Source organism: Echinops telfairi, unplaced genomic scaffold, assembly GCF_000313985.2.
Source record: "Echinops telfairi isolate 266 unplaced genomic scaffold, ASM31398v2 ScPeMD7_70;HRSCAF=299, whole genome shotgun sequence".
Lineage (NCBI taxonomy): Eukaryota > Metazoa > Chordata > Mammalia > Afrosoricida > Tenrecidae > Echinops > Echinops telfairi.
This window is the reverse complement of record NW_022103968.1, coordinates 40,516,895-40,532,682: the sequence shown is the minus strand read 5'-3', so window position 1 is coordinate 40,532,682 and position 15,788 is coordinate 40,516,895. Positions and strand designations below refer to the sequence as shown.

The window sequence follows — 15,788 nt, the reverse complement described above, 5'->3', positions numbered from 1 at the left end:
GTGCTATCTATTAGACAAAATGTTTATATGTCTGCATATATTGGTTTAAAATTAGATAGGAGATACATGAACAAATACTAAATATAAATTATAAACAACAAACAGGAGCAATTTCTTCATGCTTTCAGAAATTCAAATGAAAATTGCATGAATCCCTAGATATTATATCTTCTGATTTCATTTTCCTCTTTTGAAAAGATATATTTTGTAATACTGACATCAGATACTTCATACAGAGTACTGGTTAAATACACTTTGCATATTGACCAGCAGCCTCTAGAAAAGGTTGTCTCCTCTAGACAAACATGTCATTCATTCAAGTATGAGTTTTAGAGGTGCCATAGCTTATAAATTATTTTAACGAAGACATGGGATATAGGCAGCATAGCTGTTAACAGAGTAGCATTTGTCCCCCCAGAGGTGCATTCAAAGAAAGGTCCTCTTAGTAACTAGCCTTTGACAAGCCTATGGGGCACAGTTCTACTCTGACACACATAGGTACCTGTAATGTTGAATTGATTCCATAGCAGTTGGCTTGATTTTGGTTTACTGTTTTATAAATATTTAGATTTGGTTTTATGGAATTTATTTAGAATTACTATAGGTTATATTGTGGACATATATTACCTATATTTTGTGATTTTTGTTACATGGTAGAAATTTTAAGTTGCTGTAACAAGTATCCATATAAAGTTTTAGTATAAATTTTAAAAGACTGTAGCTGTATACCTTTTATATAGTTTATAAAAGACTTGGCATTTAAATGCTTTGTTTATATTAGGAATTTAAGTATCATTTTTATGTTAATGTATTATCATTATACTGCTAGAAGTTTAATCTTGGGAATTACCTTTATTTATAAAATAGGAAACAACTTTCATCCCAATAGCAGAGCTCAAGCTAGCGAAAATGCTGAATTGATTATACTTTTTGGCCAAATTAATATCCACTTGTATGAGTTGGTCTCGACTTCAGTGGCAGTCTGTGTTGTTTTGGTGCCCCGTATATACCCAAGTATAAGCTGATCCGAATATCAGCGAGGCACCTAATTTTACCACAGAAACTGCATGAAAAACGTGCTGAGAAACTCAGCTTATGCATGAGTATATATGGTATGTTTTAAATCAAGTATAGGCTTCAAAAGCAAACTATTTTGTATATGTTCCCAATATTGGTCAATCGTTTGGCACCTAGTGGCATTTCCTGTGAAATGATGTTAGTATGTATTTCACCATGCAGATCCGCAGTTTGTGGTCTGCCAGCTAAAGGTGAAGATATACTCCTCCACTTCAGGACCCACTCGGCGAGAAGACAAGTTCATGTACTTTGAATTCCCTCAGCCATTGCCTGTATGTGGGGACATCAAAGTAGAGTTCTTCCACAAGCAGAACAAGATGCTAAAAAAGGTTTGCATTTTACTTTTCTTTTAAAAAAAATATCTGAAACTACCATACTTCTCAGAGCCCCTTAGATTTTTTACTTAGAAGTCTTAGGTAAGAAGATATTATAAGATTTATTTTTTGACTGGTATTTAATGAATTATAGTTTAAACGATTATTTCTGCAGATGTCTTGCTTACTGTGACAAGGTTGAAACATTCTAATAGTAAATAATTCTGACGGATGAAAAACCATATGGCTTTGTAATTTGTAATGAATTTTCTTTAAATTGTCTTACACAAATTTTATAGAAATATTAAAGCGAGCATACAAACACCGTTCAACTAGTTACAGTCCTCTTAGGAAGTATAATTAGTTAACTGAGAAGCAGCAAGTATGGAACCACGTCTTTTTTCTAAAAGAAAATCTACAGGTTAAAATAAAATCTGTTCCATGATCTTTTCCCCCCATTTTGGCTCATTGTTTCTTGAGACTAGGTTATTTTAAATTTCAAACCAAATTCAACTGCCGTCGAGTGAATACTGATTGATAGCGGACACCACCACCACCACCACCCCCCCCTTGCCCCCATGGGTTTCCGAGACTAGCTGTTTATAGGATTAGAAAGCCCTGCTGGTAGTTTCAAACTGTTGAGCATGGGGATTGCAGCATAGCATAAGCACTACACCACCAGGGTTGCTATTTTATGTTTAGCTTCCCCTTATCATAGAGCAGAGTAGAATTGCCCCTGTGGGTTTCTGAGACCGTAGCTCTGTAAGGGTAGAAACCTCATGTTTCTCCTTCTGAGTGGCTGTTGGCTTTGAACTGTGGACCATGTGGTTGACAGCCCAACAAATAACCACTGTGCCGTCTTATGCCACCAGTATTCTGTAAGTTAAAACTGACTCAATGGCAATGAGTTTGACTTTGGAGTTTTCCCCAAGTTTCTTAAGTTTTAGGGTCTTTGGTTTAGGAGAAAATTATGTATAAAGAGGAAGTAATAAAGAACCAGAAAATGTGGCATACAAGTAGCCTCAGAGTTATGAATGTCTGATTTATGGACAACTCTTCCTTGCCTTTTTAATATTAAATTTGCCTTTACTTTAAAAAGATCCGCCAACTCCTATTCACAACAGATTCTTCATCACAGTAATTGTCCTCTTCGCTTGCTACACATGCACTCTTAAGGCATTTTCTACACTAAAGTAAGGTTAACTCAGAACTGTATAGACCCGCTCTGGTACCTGCTCTGGTTTACTTAAGGAATTTTTTAAGATCCAGGAGCACTTGGAGGCAGCCTATATTTAAATATGCAGGTTTAGGAAATTAATGAAGTTTGCATATTACTGAGCTATATTTAGAGAATATAAGAGCTCCTTTTAAAGCAAACTACTTTGGCTTAAAATTTTAAATATGAACATTTAAGATGAACCTAGGGGTCGGCTTTTTAGATCAGAGTGAAAAACAGAACGTTTGTGTGCTTTTTACCGTCTTATACATACTAGATAGCTGTCAAACTATCAATCTTGAGCTTAGATATGCCTCATAATAGAGCTGATTTAACTTTCCTAGCCTTTTCATTTTCTTTTGTAAGAAAATAAGGTGCACTTACTGCACAGATTTTAATGTCGACTTTTTATTAATTGGAAGAATTGTCATTTCTTTTACCCAAAATAAAAGGAATCAAAATCATGAAAATCTTTTCACAGAAACCTATTTCCCAAGTATCATTAAAAACTAAAGTTATATGTCAATAACCTTGAAAAACAGTTCTTGAGGACCCAGGAGGCGCTAGTGTATATTAAAATTAAAATAAGTAATATATTTTTCCCCTTGTCAGAAGGCTATGGCATGCAAAAATGTATATTCTTTGCTAATAAAATAAGCATTTGTATTAATATTTTAACATTACAGGGTTATTTTCTACCATTATTACTTTTTAGTATACGTGTGTGTGTGTGTGTATACATGCAGACATATATGTATAGAGTTCTTGTGGCACAAGTGTTGTGCTGCTAACCTTAAGGTTGATGATTTAAACTTCCCGGCTGTTCCATGGACAAAGATGAGTTTGGTTTTTCCTGTAAGGATTTACAGTTTCTGAAACCTAAAGGAACATGTCTCCTCTATCCTACCCAGAGTCACTATGAGTTGGAATTGACCCAGTGCCCGTGGGGAGCATCTGTACATTACGTTAGCACAAACACAATGAACTAAAACAGAAAACCAAAACACTCAACCACTCACTGCCGTTGGGTTCGTTCCTTTTGATAGCAACGCTAGAGGACAGGGGAGAACTCCCAGGGGAGAACTGCCCTGTGGGTTTCCTGTGGCTGTCACGCATTCCAGGAGCGTGATGTTAAATATTTCTGATATTTTTGAATACTTAAGTTGAGAATTTATGGGAAATTATGCCTTTGTACATGTTTGCTTTGGTTTATACAAACAAGAATTTTGGTGTAATTATTAGATTCATTGAATAGACATTTTTAGGAATTAGCAAATTAGCTTAATTTCTTCTCTTAATAAGAGAGAGCTTCAAAAGTTTAGGGAAAAAGGATTAAAAGATAATATAAATTTTGAAGCACCTTGTGTGTGGTTACTAAATGAATAATTTAGCTAATGTATTTTATTTTATTTTTTTTTAGCTAATGTATTTTAAATTAAAGTTATTTAAAGAAAGGCCTTAAGTAATAAGCTTCTACTGTAGTTCTTGATTAGTAAGACCTTATATTGGTAAGCGATTTATTAATGTGTTTCATAACATTTATAACCTTGTAGCAATATTTTATAAGTTTTCAGACATAGTCATGTCAAAAATTGTAGCCCTTTATGTTGTATTGCTGTAGAAGTTAAAATATTGGCGGTGCTTTAATTATTTATCAAAAAGTTACATTGAACTTCCAGGAACTTTTAATGTCTTGGAATAGCTTGTTGAACACATGTAAACTTAAACACTTTTAAAGCTAGTAAAGAGCTATTTTATTTAAGGTTTGAGACAAAAGTTTCCTTAGAACCTTTGGGATTATTATTTTGTCTAAAATTAAAATAAAAAATTATAAATGAACAGCGATACAACAGGTAGCTTGACAAATTGACAAGTACTAGTCTGTGTTTACCTTTGTTAATAATATCAAATAGGAATTTGTTTCTTTTCTTGACCTATTGGATATTCATTTATCTTCATTTTTTTTCTTCTAGGACAAAATGTTTCACTTTTGGGTAAATACGTTTTTCATACCAGGACCAGAGGAAACCTCAGAAAAAGTAGAAAATGGAAGTGTATGTGATCAAGAAATTGATAGTATTTGCAGTATAGAGCGTGCAGATAATGACAAGGAATATCTAGTACTTACTTTAACAAAAAATGATCTTGACAAGGCAAATAAAGACAAGGCAAACCGATACTTTTCTCCAAATTTTAAGGTCAGTTAACATTTGGGGGCGTTGGTAACTGTATGTGTGTATGTATGTTTTATTATAGGTCTATAGCTATGGTCTGACCTAATTAATTTGCAAAAACATATTACATAGGACCTACTAGAACAAATAATAATGTACTATTTATAGTAATGATAATGTACTATTTAGAAGCAAAGTATACAACAATAACTTTTAAATGTCTTATTAAATATCAAAATGTTTGTGTAGAGAAAAAAAACGAGTATGGTAGGAGGAGGATTAATCAGTGAGTGAAATCTGAGATGGGAATGTAGAAAGCATTGAAAGGTACACTGTCTTTGGGGAATTATTCATGTGGAATGTTTTCCCTTCTCTTGTCTCCCCCTCCAGTTCACTCTCAATTCCCTAGCGTAATCACCTTCTTCCCTGCCCCCCATTAAAATATATATGCAAAAACCCCAACCAAACTCACTGCCATTGAGTCAATGATGACTATAAAGCAGACATTCTGATTCCTTCCGTAAGGTGGAGGTTGGTTTGAACTACTCATCTTGCACTTAACAGCCCAGTGGCTAACTCACAGTGCCACCAGTAATTCCTGTGGTTTCAGTCTGTATTTGGTTAAGAAAGTCCCCATCCCTAATTTGTTGAGTCTTTTGTCATGAGTTGACTTGATTAGATTTTGCCTAGTCCACCCAGTAAGTGATGTGATCATCTGTTTCTTTTTCACTCTGACAGTATCGTAAATTACATTTATTGATATATATATATAATGTGTTATTGGTAAAAGTTAACACAACATTTTAGGTTCCCATTCAACAATTCATGCACATATTATTGAGTGTACATGAATTGATTTTTGAATGTTGAACCAGCCTGGAATTTCTGAGCTGGGGGTAGTATCAGTTTTGTTGACCTCTTCAGGTACCCAGGGCGCTATGGTGGCAAATGTCAGGGTAAGTATTTGACTGGGTCGTTCCTTCAGATCGTCAGGAGGAAGCTGAGGCTGTTCACTCCTGGAAGGTTTTCCAGCCTTAAAACCCTACAAGGTTGATATGAGTCAAAAGTGACTCCTTGGCATTGAGATTTGATGTTTTTTATTCAAGTAACTAGATTTTTATTTTCTTGGCTTTTTTCTCCCCCTTTATCTGGTAAATTTTAGTAATTTCTCTTCCCACTTAGGATTTTCTCTTTTTTTCTCTAGCTTCCCAATATGATAGCTTATAGCGCACTGATTTTTATGTCTTTTTTTTTTTTAACATTTTATTAGGGGCTCATACAACTGTTATCCCAATCCATACACACATCAATTGTGTAAAGCGCATTTGTACATCGTTTCTCAAAACATTTTCTCTCCACTTAAACCCCCGACATTAGATCCTCATTTTTCCCCTCCCTCCCCGCTCCCCCGTCCCTCATGAGCCCTTGATAGTTTATAAATGGCTATTTTGTAATATCTTGCCCTGTCCGACGTCTCCCTTCACCCACTTCTCGGTTGTCTGTCCCCCAGGGAGGAGGTCACCCACAGTTCCATGTAATCGGTTCCCTCTTCCCTACCCATTCTCCCTTTACCCTCCCTGTTTTGCCACTCACACCACTGGTCCTATAGGGCTCATCCTATGTCTTTATTTTTAGTGTAAGAATTTACATCTATAGTTCAGTGATATTGTCCATATTTTTCATAATGCTTCAAAACATTCTCTTTATTTTAGATCTGGTGGTTCTGATGCCATTAGTCATCCCTGCCCTCTCCCTTATATTCACTTAATCTTTTTCTTTTTTTAGTTTTATTGGCACATAATCCACCTATCATATAATTCAGTAGTTCAGCCATATCAAGGAGAATTATACAATCATTACCCCAGTCAATTTTAGAACATTTTCTCTTTTTTTTCCCCCCATAGTTAAATTTTTTTAAATGAGTTGTGTAATCACAATCAGTTCTAGTGCTCCCTGCCCATTCCTGCATACATTGTTTGCTCCCCCAACCCCCTCAAGGGGTTAAGACTATTGGAGTATTTCTTTAAATTTGTTAAGGTCTCTCTTTGGGCTCATGGCTATCTTGGTGCTTGCGCCCTGTATACTTGATAAGTCTTTCCTTTGAAAAAAATATAAACATTATTTCATTGTGTCTAGGGGGAAATTTATTCAGATTAGGTCCTAATTTAACAGTTTTCTACAGAAACGATTCAGTGGGTCACAGTTTTCACAATATATCATCATTCACATTCCGGCTGATTGTACTGTTTTCAGTGCCGTAGTTTCCTTCCCCTTCTCCCACCTTTTCAGTTTTGTTTTAGAGCAATTTTTTACTATTTTCTCTTTTCTCTTGTTCTGTCAGAATCCATCTATTGAGGCCCTGATCAGATGGGTCAGTAGTGTGAACTGGATTCTTGTCTAGTTCTTCTGGTGTGAGGATAGATGAAGTTGTGGTTCATGTAGCCTATTAGCCCTGTATACTTGCTTCATTGTTGGGTCTTGGATTTCTTGCACTCTCTTTTGCTCCAGATGAGTTGAATCTTAATGGCCGCTCTAAAGTTTTTAAGACTCCAGACACTACGCCCAACATTGCCCTCAAGAGTAGATTTGATTGTGTGTCATACCTGTGTACAGTTAGTAAAGTCCTTGTGGTTTTTTGCCTTGACCTACAAGGATATGTATAATTGAGCACAAGTTGATCTTCTATGTCAACTCCACCACATTCTTTCCTTGCTTCTTGAGCTTCACTCATACTGGTCTTCCTATCGAGCTTCCGAAATGCTTGCTTTGCCACGTACCTCTCTACTCCCCGGCCTTTCCCCTGGCCTTTATATACCTCGTTTCCTGTTTCGTCTTCAATTTCATCTTCTCTAAAACACCTTTCCTGCCTTTTCATTTCTTCTGAAAGTTCTATTTCCTCTTTTGAAGTCTTAGAGTCAATTTAGTTTGTTTCATTTTGTTGTTTGTTTGTGATGGTGTTGTGGTTAGCGCTTTGAGCTGCGATCCTAAAAGGGCAGCCCCTCCTCAAAAGAAAGGCAAATCTAAACTGCCTTAAGCAGAACTTACGGGGCAGTTCTACCCGAGTCCTGGAGTCACTCACTGTAAGTCGGCACTGATTGAATGGCAGTTTGGTTTTGGGGGGTGAAGTCTGTGTATATTTTTAATTTGTACACAAGATATCCATAGGATAAAAGCATTTGATGTATAAACATTTCCAAATGGTTGTTTGCCACTCCCCTCCTTCCCATCCCTGTCTGTCCTCCTCCTCCTTTTGCTTGACTTACCAGCCCCTCCCCCACAAACTCTTCATCGTGCCCTCCTCCTGCCCATTCTCTTGCTTCATAGCGTTTTTATAGCTATAGCTTCTAATTAAAAGAACAGTCTGTGTGTGGTGCAGAGCTAGTGTTAACCAAAAGGTTAGAGGTGAAATCCACCCATGGGTTACCTTGTAACATAGAACCTGGTGGTCTAAATTAAATGTTAAGAAGTTAGCCATTGTATACCCTATCCATCACAGTTCCACTCTGGCACAGGTAGGAGTATCAGAAACTGGAATAGAATTGATGGCAGCTGGTAACAATATTAAAATAATGAAACAGAGACTAATTCATTGTAAATGAAAATAGATGTACTACTAGATGCATTTAGAACTTAAAGTTCTTTTAAGTTATTAGAAATTACGTAGAATTCAAGGGTTTTATTACTTTTCTCTATCTCTGTGTTTGCATGAGCCACAGACTCTTAATTTTAAAAAACATTTTCTATTGTTATTAAAATGGCCTATGAAAATATTTGTATAAATATGAGAAAATATGTATGTAAATATAAGAAGCATTTCTGTTGAAATATTTGGAAAAATAGTTTAATACTTTTTATGTATGTAATTCAGAGACACTGATTATGCTGTATAACCATACCACTATTCTTTTCCAAACTGTTTTCCTACAAATATCATTCAGTACCTCCTAAGCAATGACTCCCCATCTCCCCTTTCCTCCCTGAAAACCATTAATAAGCTTTTGCCCACTTTACATAAGTGAGATTACATCGTATTTGTCCTCTGTGATGGACTGATTTCACTCAATATGTTTTCCAAGGTTCACCCATGTTATAACACGTATTAGGACTATTTTCTTCATGCTTGAATAATATCTTACTGTATTTCGTTTGTTCTTCTGATGGATGTTTAGGTTACTTTTCACTCTCAGCTGTGTAAAACAATGCTGCAGTGAACTCTGGTGTGCAGATAGCTGTTTGCATTCCTGCTTCTCCTTCGTTAGGTTATGTACCTAGGTTTGGAATTGCTGGGTCATATAGTGTGTTGCTTTCTGGTTTTTTGCTAAGAAACAACCAAACTCCTGCAACAGCGTACTGTTTTGCATTCTTACCAACAATGAATAAGGCATCTAGTTTGAATGAGGTGGGATCTAATTGTGCTTCTGACTTGCATCTCCTTATTGACCAGTGCAGGCTGAATTTGATCAAGCATATGATCAAAATGCATTGATAAATACTAGCTAGGATTCAAATATAAATGTTGGAAACGGGATAAGTAGATGAAAACTATGATTGAGATGACATACATGAAGGTAGATAGCACATGATAGAATTTTACAAGACCAATCACTTTCTCATCTCAAATAAATGACAGCCATACACTTGGACCTTATGTCATGTAATATACACAAGAGTCAAATTAACTACATCTTTGGAATGAGAGGACGGAGAAGCTCCATTACCAGTCAAAATAAGCCAAGGGCCAATTGTGCAACAGACTCATATGCAAGTTGTAGTTACAAGCCCATGATAGCAATGTTCTACCTTGCATATATCCCACCTGGATTTAGAGGTCATCTCACGAATAGATTTGATGCATCAGCTAATGATGAAAGACCAGGCAGGTCTTCATACATGAAGATGGAGTGGCAGTGGTTGCAACAAGAGGCTAAAACATAACAACTATTATGTGGATCGCACTAGACTGGGCAGTATTTTATTTTTCATTTCTGGTCACTGAGTTCGGAACCAACTTGAGGGCCCAGCAACAGCAACAGCCCCCCCCCCCCCCCCCCCCAGGTGCGTATGGAAAGTCCTTGAGCTGCTGTTGAGGCCACTGTGCGATAACTTCCCTCTCTTCCTTTAGGCGAAGTTTTTAAGGCTAATGGGATCCTAAAAGTCCTTGTTGGTCAGTATTTGTACAGAATCATTTGTTTCAGGAAGCATATTGAGTTTCTGGTGAAACAATCCCAGATCTTAACCATTTGTAAATTGAATTTTTTACTGAACAATTGTATTATGTGAGCTACTAATGATCTTCAGTCCCCGTTTACTTTGATAGAATTATTTAGATAGTGGTTGTGGCTTGTTTATTTTGAAAACAGTACATTAAAATGTCAGTTATTGACTCAGTATATAACAAGGAAGAAAATATAGGGGATTTTAATTTAAAGAGGGTCACTTAAAACCCAGTTGCCTTTCAAAGGTCATGTTTGTTTTAGTCCTTAAGAAGGAATCTGTTAAAATGTGTTTACTTTTCTAAGAAATTTAAGATTTGGCAGATTTTTCATTTTACCTTTTCTGTTTTGTTTTGTGTTCAAGGTGAAGCTGTACTTCACAAAAACAGTAGAGGAGCCATCAAACCCGGAAGCTAGCAGTTCAACTTCTGTAACGCCAGATGTCAGTGACAATGAACCTGATCATTACAGATATTCTGACACCACTGACTCTGATCCAGAGAATGAGCCTTTCGATGAGGATCAGCATACACAAATTACAAAAGTCTGATTTTTTTTTTTAATCAGGAGGGATAAAACACCATAAAAAACAAACTTTAATAAACTGAAAATGGACTTTTTTTTTAATGGCAATAGGACATGTAACAGATTACCAGTTTATAGGAACAATTCTCTTTTCCTGACCAATCTTGTTTTACCCTATACATCCACAGGGTTTTGACACTTGTTGTCCAGTTGAAAAAAAGATTGTGTAGCTGTGTCATGTATATACCTTTTTGTGTCAAAAAGACATTTAAAATTCAATTAGGATAAATAAAGATGGCACTTTCCCATTTGTTCCAATTTTATAAAAAATGGAGACAGACTGATGTGTATACGTAGGAATTATTCCTTGTGTGTTCTGTCACCAACTAAAGTGGCTAAAGAGCTCTTTGTGATACATAGGTTCACATCCTACCCCTTTGCACTTGTGGCAACAGATAAGTTTGCAGTTGGCTAAGAGAAGTTTTGCTACATTCTAATGCATGTATTTGGGTTAGGGGGATGGAGGGAATGCTCAGAAAGGAATATATTTTATGCTGGATTCTGGACCATATACCATCTCCAGCTATTTACATGCACCTTTCTTTAGCATGCTACAGTTATTAATCTGGACGTTTGAGGAATTGGCCGCTGTCACTGCTTGTTGTTTGTGCATTTTATTTTTATTTTTTTAAGCATATTGGTGCTAGAAAAGGCAGCTAGAGGGAGTGAATTTGTATTGGGGTACAGGAATGAACCTTTTGCAACATCTTAAGAATCCACAAATGAAGGGATATAAAAATAATGTTGTCCTAAATAAGAAACACAGCAACAATGACTTAACCATATAAATGTGGAGGCTATCAACCAAGAATGGGCTTGAAACATTATAAAAATTGACAATGATTTATTAAATATATTTTCTCAATTGTAATGACTGCTCCATCTCCTGTGTAACCAAGGCCAGTGCTAAAAGTCAGATGCTATTAGTATACCTACATCAGTCAACAACTTAACACTTATTTTATTAGTTTTCAATCATATACCTGCTGTGGATGCTTCATGTGCTGCCTGCAAGCTTCTTTGTTCTCATTAAATATAAAATAGTTTATAATGCTGCACAGGAAATTTCAATTTGACATTCTACAGTAAGCGTTTTTTTGTTTTGTTTTCTTAAAAGATTTATGATGCACTTATTCAATCCAGTAGCTGTCAGCTGTTTCACCCTTTGACCTTACACATTCTATTACAATGAGTTTTGCAGTTTTGCACATTTTTTTTTAAATGTCATTAACTGTTAGGGAATTTTACTTGAATACTGAATGCTTAATACTTACGATGTTTATGTTTTAAAAAGGACATTATTTGTGTTAAAAAGGAAATTACAGCTGCAGTAAATTTTCAGCATTGCACAAATATAAGGCATTTATTTTTTTCAGTAGAAATTGCCCCAGATACGCTTTATCAATTCGCTGTTGAAATAATAGATTTTTTTTTAAAGAACACGCAGTGTTGGATCATTTCTTCATAGTGCTAGCATTGGGACTAGGGCTTTAATTTCACTATTTAAATATCATATATTTTATATGCCCAGACTGCTTATGATTTTAAGCAGAATACAACTACTTTTGTAAAGCTAATGTGAAGATACTCTTAAAAAGGAACACCCCTCCCCCAGCCTTGACCCATCCCCCCCCTTTCAAATTTGGTGTCTTTCAAATTATACCGTGGCACATTTGGATATTCAACCAATATGTCTCGATGGTGTAAAATCCCAATAATTTATTGGTGCTGAAATTGTTCACTAGCTGTGGTCTGACCTAGTTAATTTACAAATACATATTGCATAGGATTTACTAGAGCAGCATCTATCAAGTTTAATGGTAAATAGATTAGGCAGAATTTCATCTAAAATATTCTTAGTGCGTAATGTTGACATATTTACCATACCTCATCAGTTTCTCTCAAGAAATAAAATTTTTAAATTTTTAACAAAATTCTTAGGATTTACACATTTGTATCTCAACATTGATATATAGAGTATTGGTTGACTGCTCTTTAGCTGGTAAAGTTAAAAGCTACTCCTAAGGCCTAACCATTGAAATTTTTATGTCACCTTATATAAAAATGGAAAATTGTTGACTAAAATGAAAATCATTTATTCTGTTTTGAAAATAGTCATTAATACTGTTCTTTGTTCCAGTTTTGGGCACAGCATATTAAAACATGTATTGTTCAAATACGTCACATTGAGGGCCAGGTCATAAACAATGACATTCTAATGGGCTTTTGCACTGTTATTATTTTTCCTTTGGAATGTGAAGGTCTGAATGAGGGTTTTGATTTTGAATGTTTCAATGTTTTTGAGAAGCCTTGCTTACATTTTATGGTGTAGTCATTGGAAATGGAAAAATGGCATTATATATATTATATATATATAAATATATATTATACATACTCTCCTATACTTTATTTCAGTTACCATCCCCATAGAATTTGACAAGAATTGCTATGACTGAAAGGTTTTTGAGTCCTAATTAAAATTTATTTATGACAGTATTCATAATTAGCCTGAATTGCATTTTGTAGGTTATCTCCGAGTTCCTGGAATGTTTTCTTAGACTTTTTGGATGTGCAGCAGCTTATCTGTCTGAAGTTACTTGAAGGCATCACCGTTTGAAAAAGCTTACTATTGGGCCCTGTACCATCCTAAATCCTCTGTAGCTCCTCTTGAACATTTTTGCCATAATTTTTAAAGGGTAGTTGAGTAAAAAGCATCACCATTCTTTGCTGTGGCACAGGTTATAAAATTTAGTGGAGTTTACTGGCAGCATCAAATGTTTCAGCTTTAAAAAATTAAGGTAGGGTACAAGTTACATGTTTAGTTCTAGAAAATTTGTGCAATATGTTCATAACGATGGCTGTGGTTGCCACAAAGTGCCTCGTTTACCTTTAAATACTGTTAATGTGTCATGCATGCAGATGGAAGGGGTGGAACTGTGCACTAAAGTGGGGGCTTTCATTGCAGTGTGCGGCAGAGTTGCCTTCTACCCTGCCAGTTCAAAATTTCAATCTGTTCTCATATAGACTATATATACTAAAAAATTTCAGTCTGTTAAACAGCCTTACTCTGATTCAGCCTCTTCAGATAATCTTGTGCTGTGCAGCAGTGGCTCTGTGTGTAAATGCTATGCACTGAGGATACCCCCCAAAAAACAACAAAAAAAACAAAAACAAAAAAACCCCCCAACAATATGATGTGTACAGGATAATGCCTCATACCAATCAGATGTCCATTTGTTATTGTGTTTGTTAACAACCCTTTATCTCTTAGTGTTATAAACGCCACTTAAAACTGATTAAAGTCTCATTCTTGTCATTGTGTGGGTGTTTTATTAAATGAGAGTATTTATAATTGCTTAAATGCATTGAAATTTTAAACAATGGCAGCTAAATGTGACTAAGGTTTATTGTAAGTTGTGTTGTTGTGTTTCTCCCTGCTGTCCTCCAAAGCCTACCATTATAAACAAGCATGGACCTTTGTCAGCTTGGGAGTAGCCTATCGTTCTGCTCACTCGTGGCGGAGAAGCACCGTTAGGGCCTTAGTCATCTCTTTATAAATTGACTTTAGCACATTGAATAACATTCTAATGTCCCCCAAGGTTAAAGATTCTTGGGGAAATTGTGCATATTTTCCTTTCAAGCTAAGTGTCTGAGGATAACTCCCCCTGAGTAGATATGCTATTTAAAATTTCAGTTTTGTTGGTTTCCCCTTTTATAACTTCTGTGCCCTGCCGTCAACATGTGAAAAGCTGCATCTGCATTTTGACTTGTGCCACCATCAAGTTTGACGTTACAGAATAGTCTAAAGGGTTTTGTGTGCTTGAATTTAACCTCTATTTTTAATAATTCTTAAAGGTTATTCAACAATAGGCAATGAGTGAAAGTGTAGCTTAGACAAATGTTTTGAAAATAAGTAGACCATTTATATAACTTATATTTAATATTGTTTTAAGTTTAAATTTTTTTCTATGTGACTTTACAAGTAAATGTGAATAATGTATAAGATAAAGACGTATGAAATATCTGTGTGTGTATCCACACTTTTTTAGGCATCTTAGTGTAACTATGGAAAGCTTTATTGGAGTCCAAAATGATTTTGAGTTAGAAGAAGACATTTTGGTCATATCTGAAAAATAGGGAATTTACTGCTAGTTTTGTTTTTATCTGCTGTAATTTAAACTGGCTAGGGTCATTGAATGCCATCACCATTTCCATTGAGAGTTTACAAATCACCAGTCTTTAACATGCAGGCTTCCAAAGGCTTTAGAAAAATCAAGACCCTTAAATGTAGTTAACTTCATTGTTGCAGACATTGAAACTGTTGGCTTTGATAAAGATTTTGTTAGATGATTAGCCCCTCATCTCATACCAGTCCTAAGTGGCCTCACTGTCACTTTGGATTCATAGTGCTGTTACCAGTTTGGAGAGAAATGTTTGGGAATGGGAACAAGATTAAATAATTAGTTCAAACTGGTGTAGGGATAAGTGTGTATCTAGAAACTGGCAAACAAAATAGTGGAGAAAAATATTTTTTAAAGGTAACAGAATTTTGCAACTCAAGAAACCTAATGGCTAAGTTGCTGTCAGTTTTTTTCTATTTTAGAGGAAACACTTTATGATTATTGATGTTTCCCCAACTTAAACTAGATCACATTTGTAACTATCAGAATATAGGTAACCACTTGGATAATTCATGTTCATTGGGAGTTTTAAACGTTTATGGACAGGAAAGGACAAACTAGCTTTGTAGTAGTGCCCGTATGTTCTTCAAAAGTTAGCTATTTTGAAAGAACGTTCCCTTAATGAACGACACTGAACTCATCATCCTACCACCTTGAAACATAGCCATTAGTGCTTTAGTGACTGCAATCATTTTTCCTCTGTATATTCATGTATGTATTCTCTCTTACAGTGGAATTGATAATGTACACACAAGGCCATTACCTTTAGTATTTCCTTTTATGAATTTGTAGAATGATCAGTTACATCAGATAATGCAAAGTGATTTGGTTATCATTTTTTTAACTACGGAGATACAGGTGTGTGCAAATTTTGAGAGCCCAATTCATTGGGTTCATTAAATATTGTCATCAGGATGACATGTCTGAAGGAATAAAATAGTTGCATTTATTTAGTAAGGAAAAAATTAACATTGTAGATACGTCAGAGATAAACTTTTGTGTTCTGAAATTGTGTTGCATAGAGAAAC

General features: G+C 35.5%; 1 protein-coding gene across 1 annotated transcript in view; it reads left to right on the top strand.

Moving 5' to 3' along the window:
• PTEN (phosphatase and tensin homolog) overlaps window positions 1-13,895 on the top strand; it is a 31,606-nt gene extending 17,711 nt beyond the window's left edge. Inside the window, exons 3-5 of the mRNA XM_045291270.1 lie at window positions 1,240-1,406; window positions 4,581-4,805; window positions 10,359-13,895. Coding sequence (XP_045147205.1) covers window positions 1,240-1,406; window positions 4,581-4,805; window positions 10,359-10,544 — 578 coding nt within the window. The 3' untranslated portion in view covers window positions 10,545-13,895. The remainder of the gene's footprint in view (window positions 1-1,239; window positions 1,407-4,580; window positions 4,806-10,358) is intronic.
• The last annotated feature ends 1,893 nt before the right edge of the window (window positions 13,896-15,788 follow it).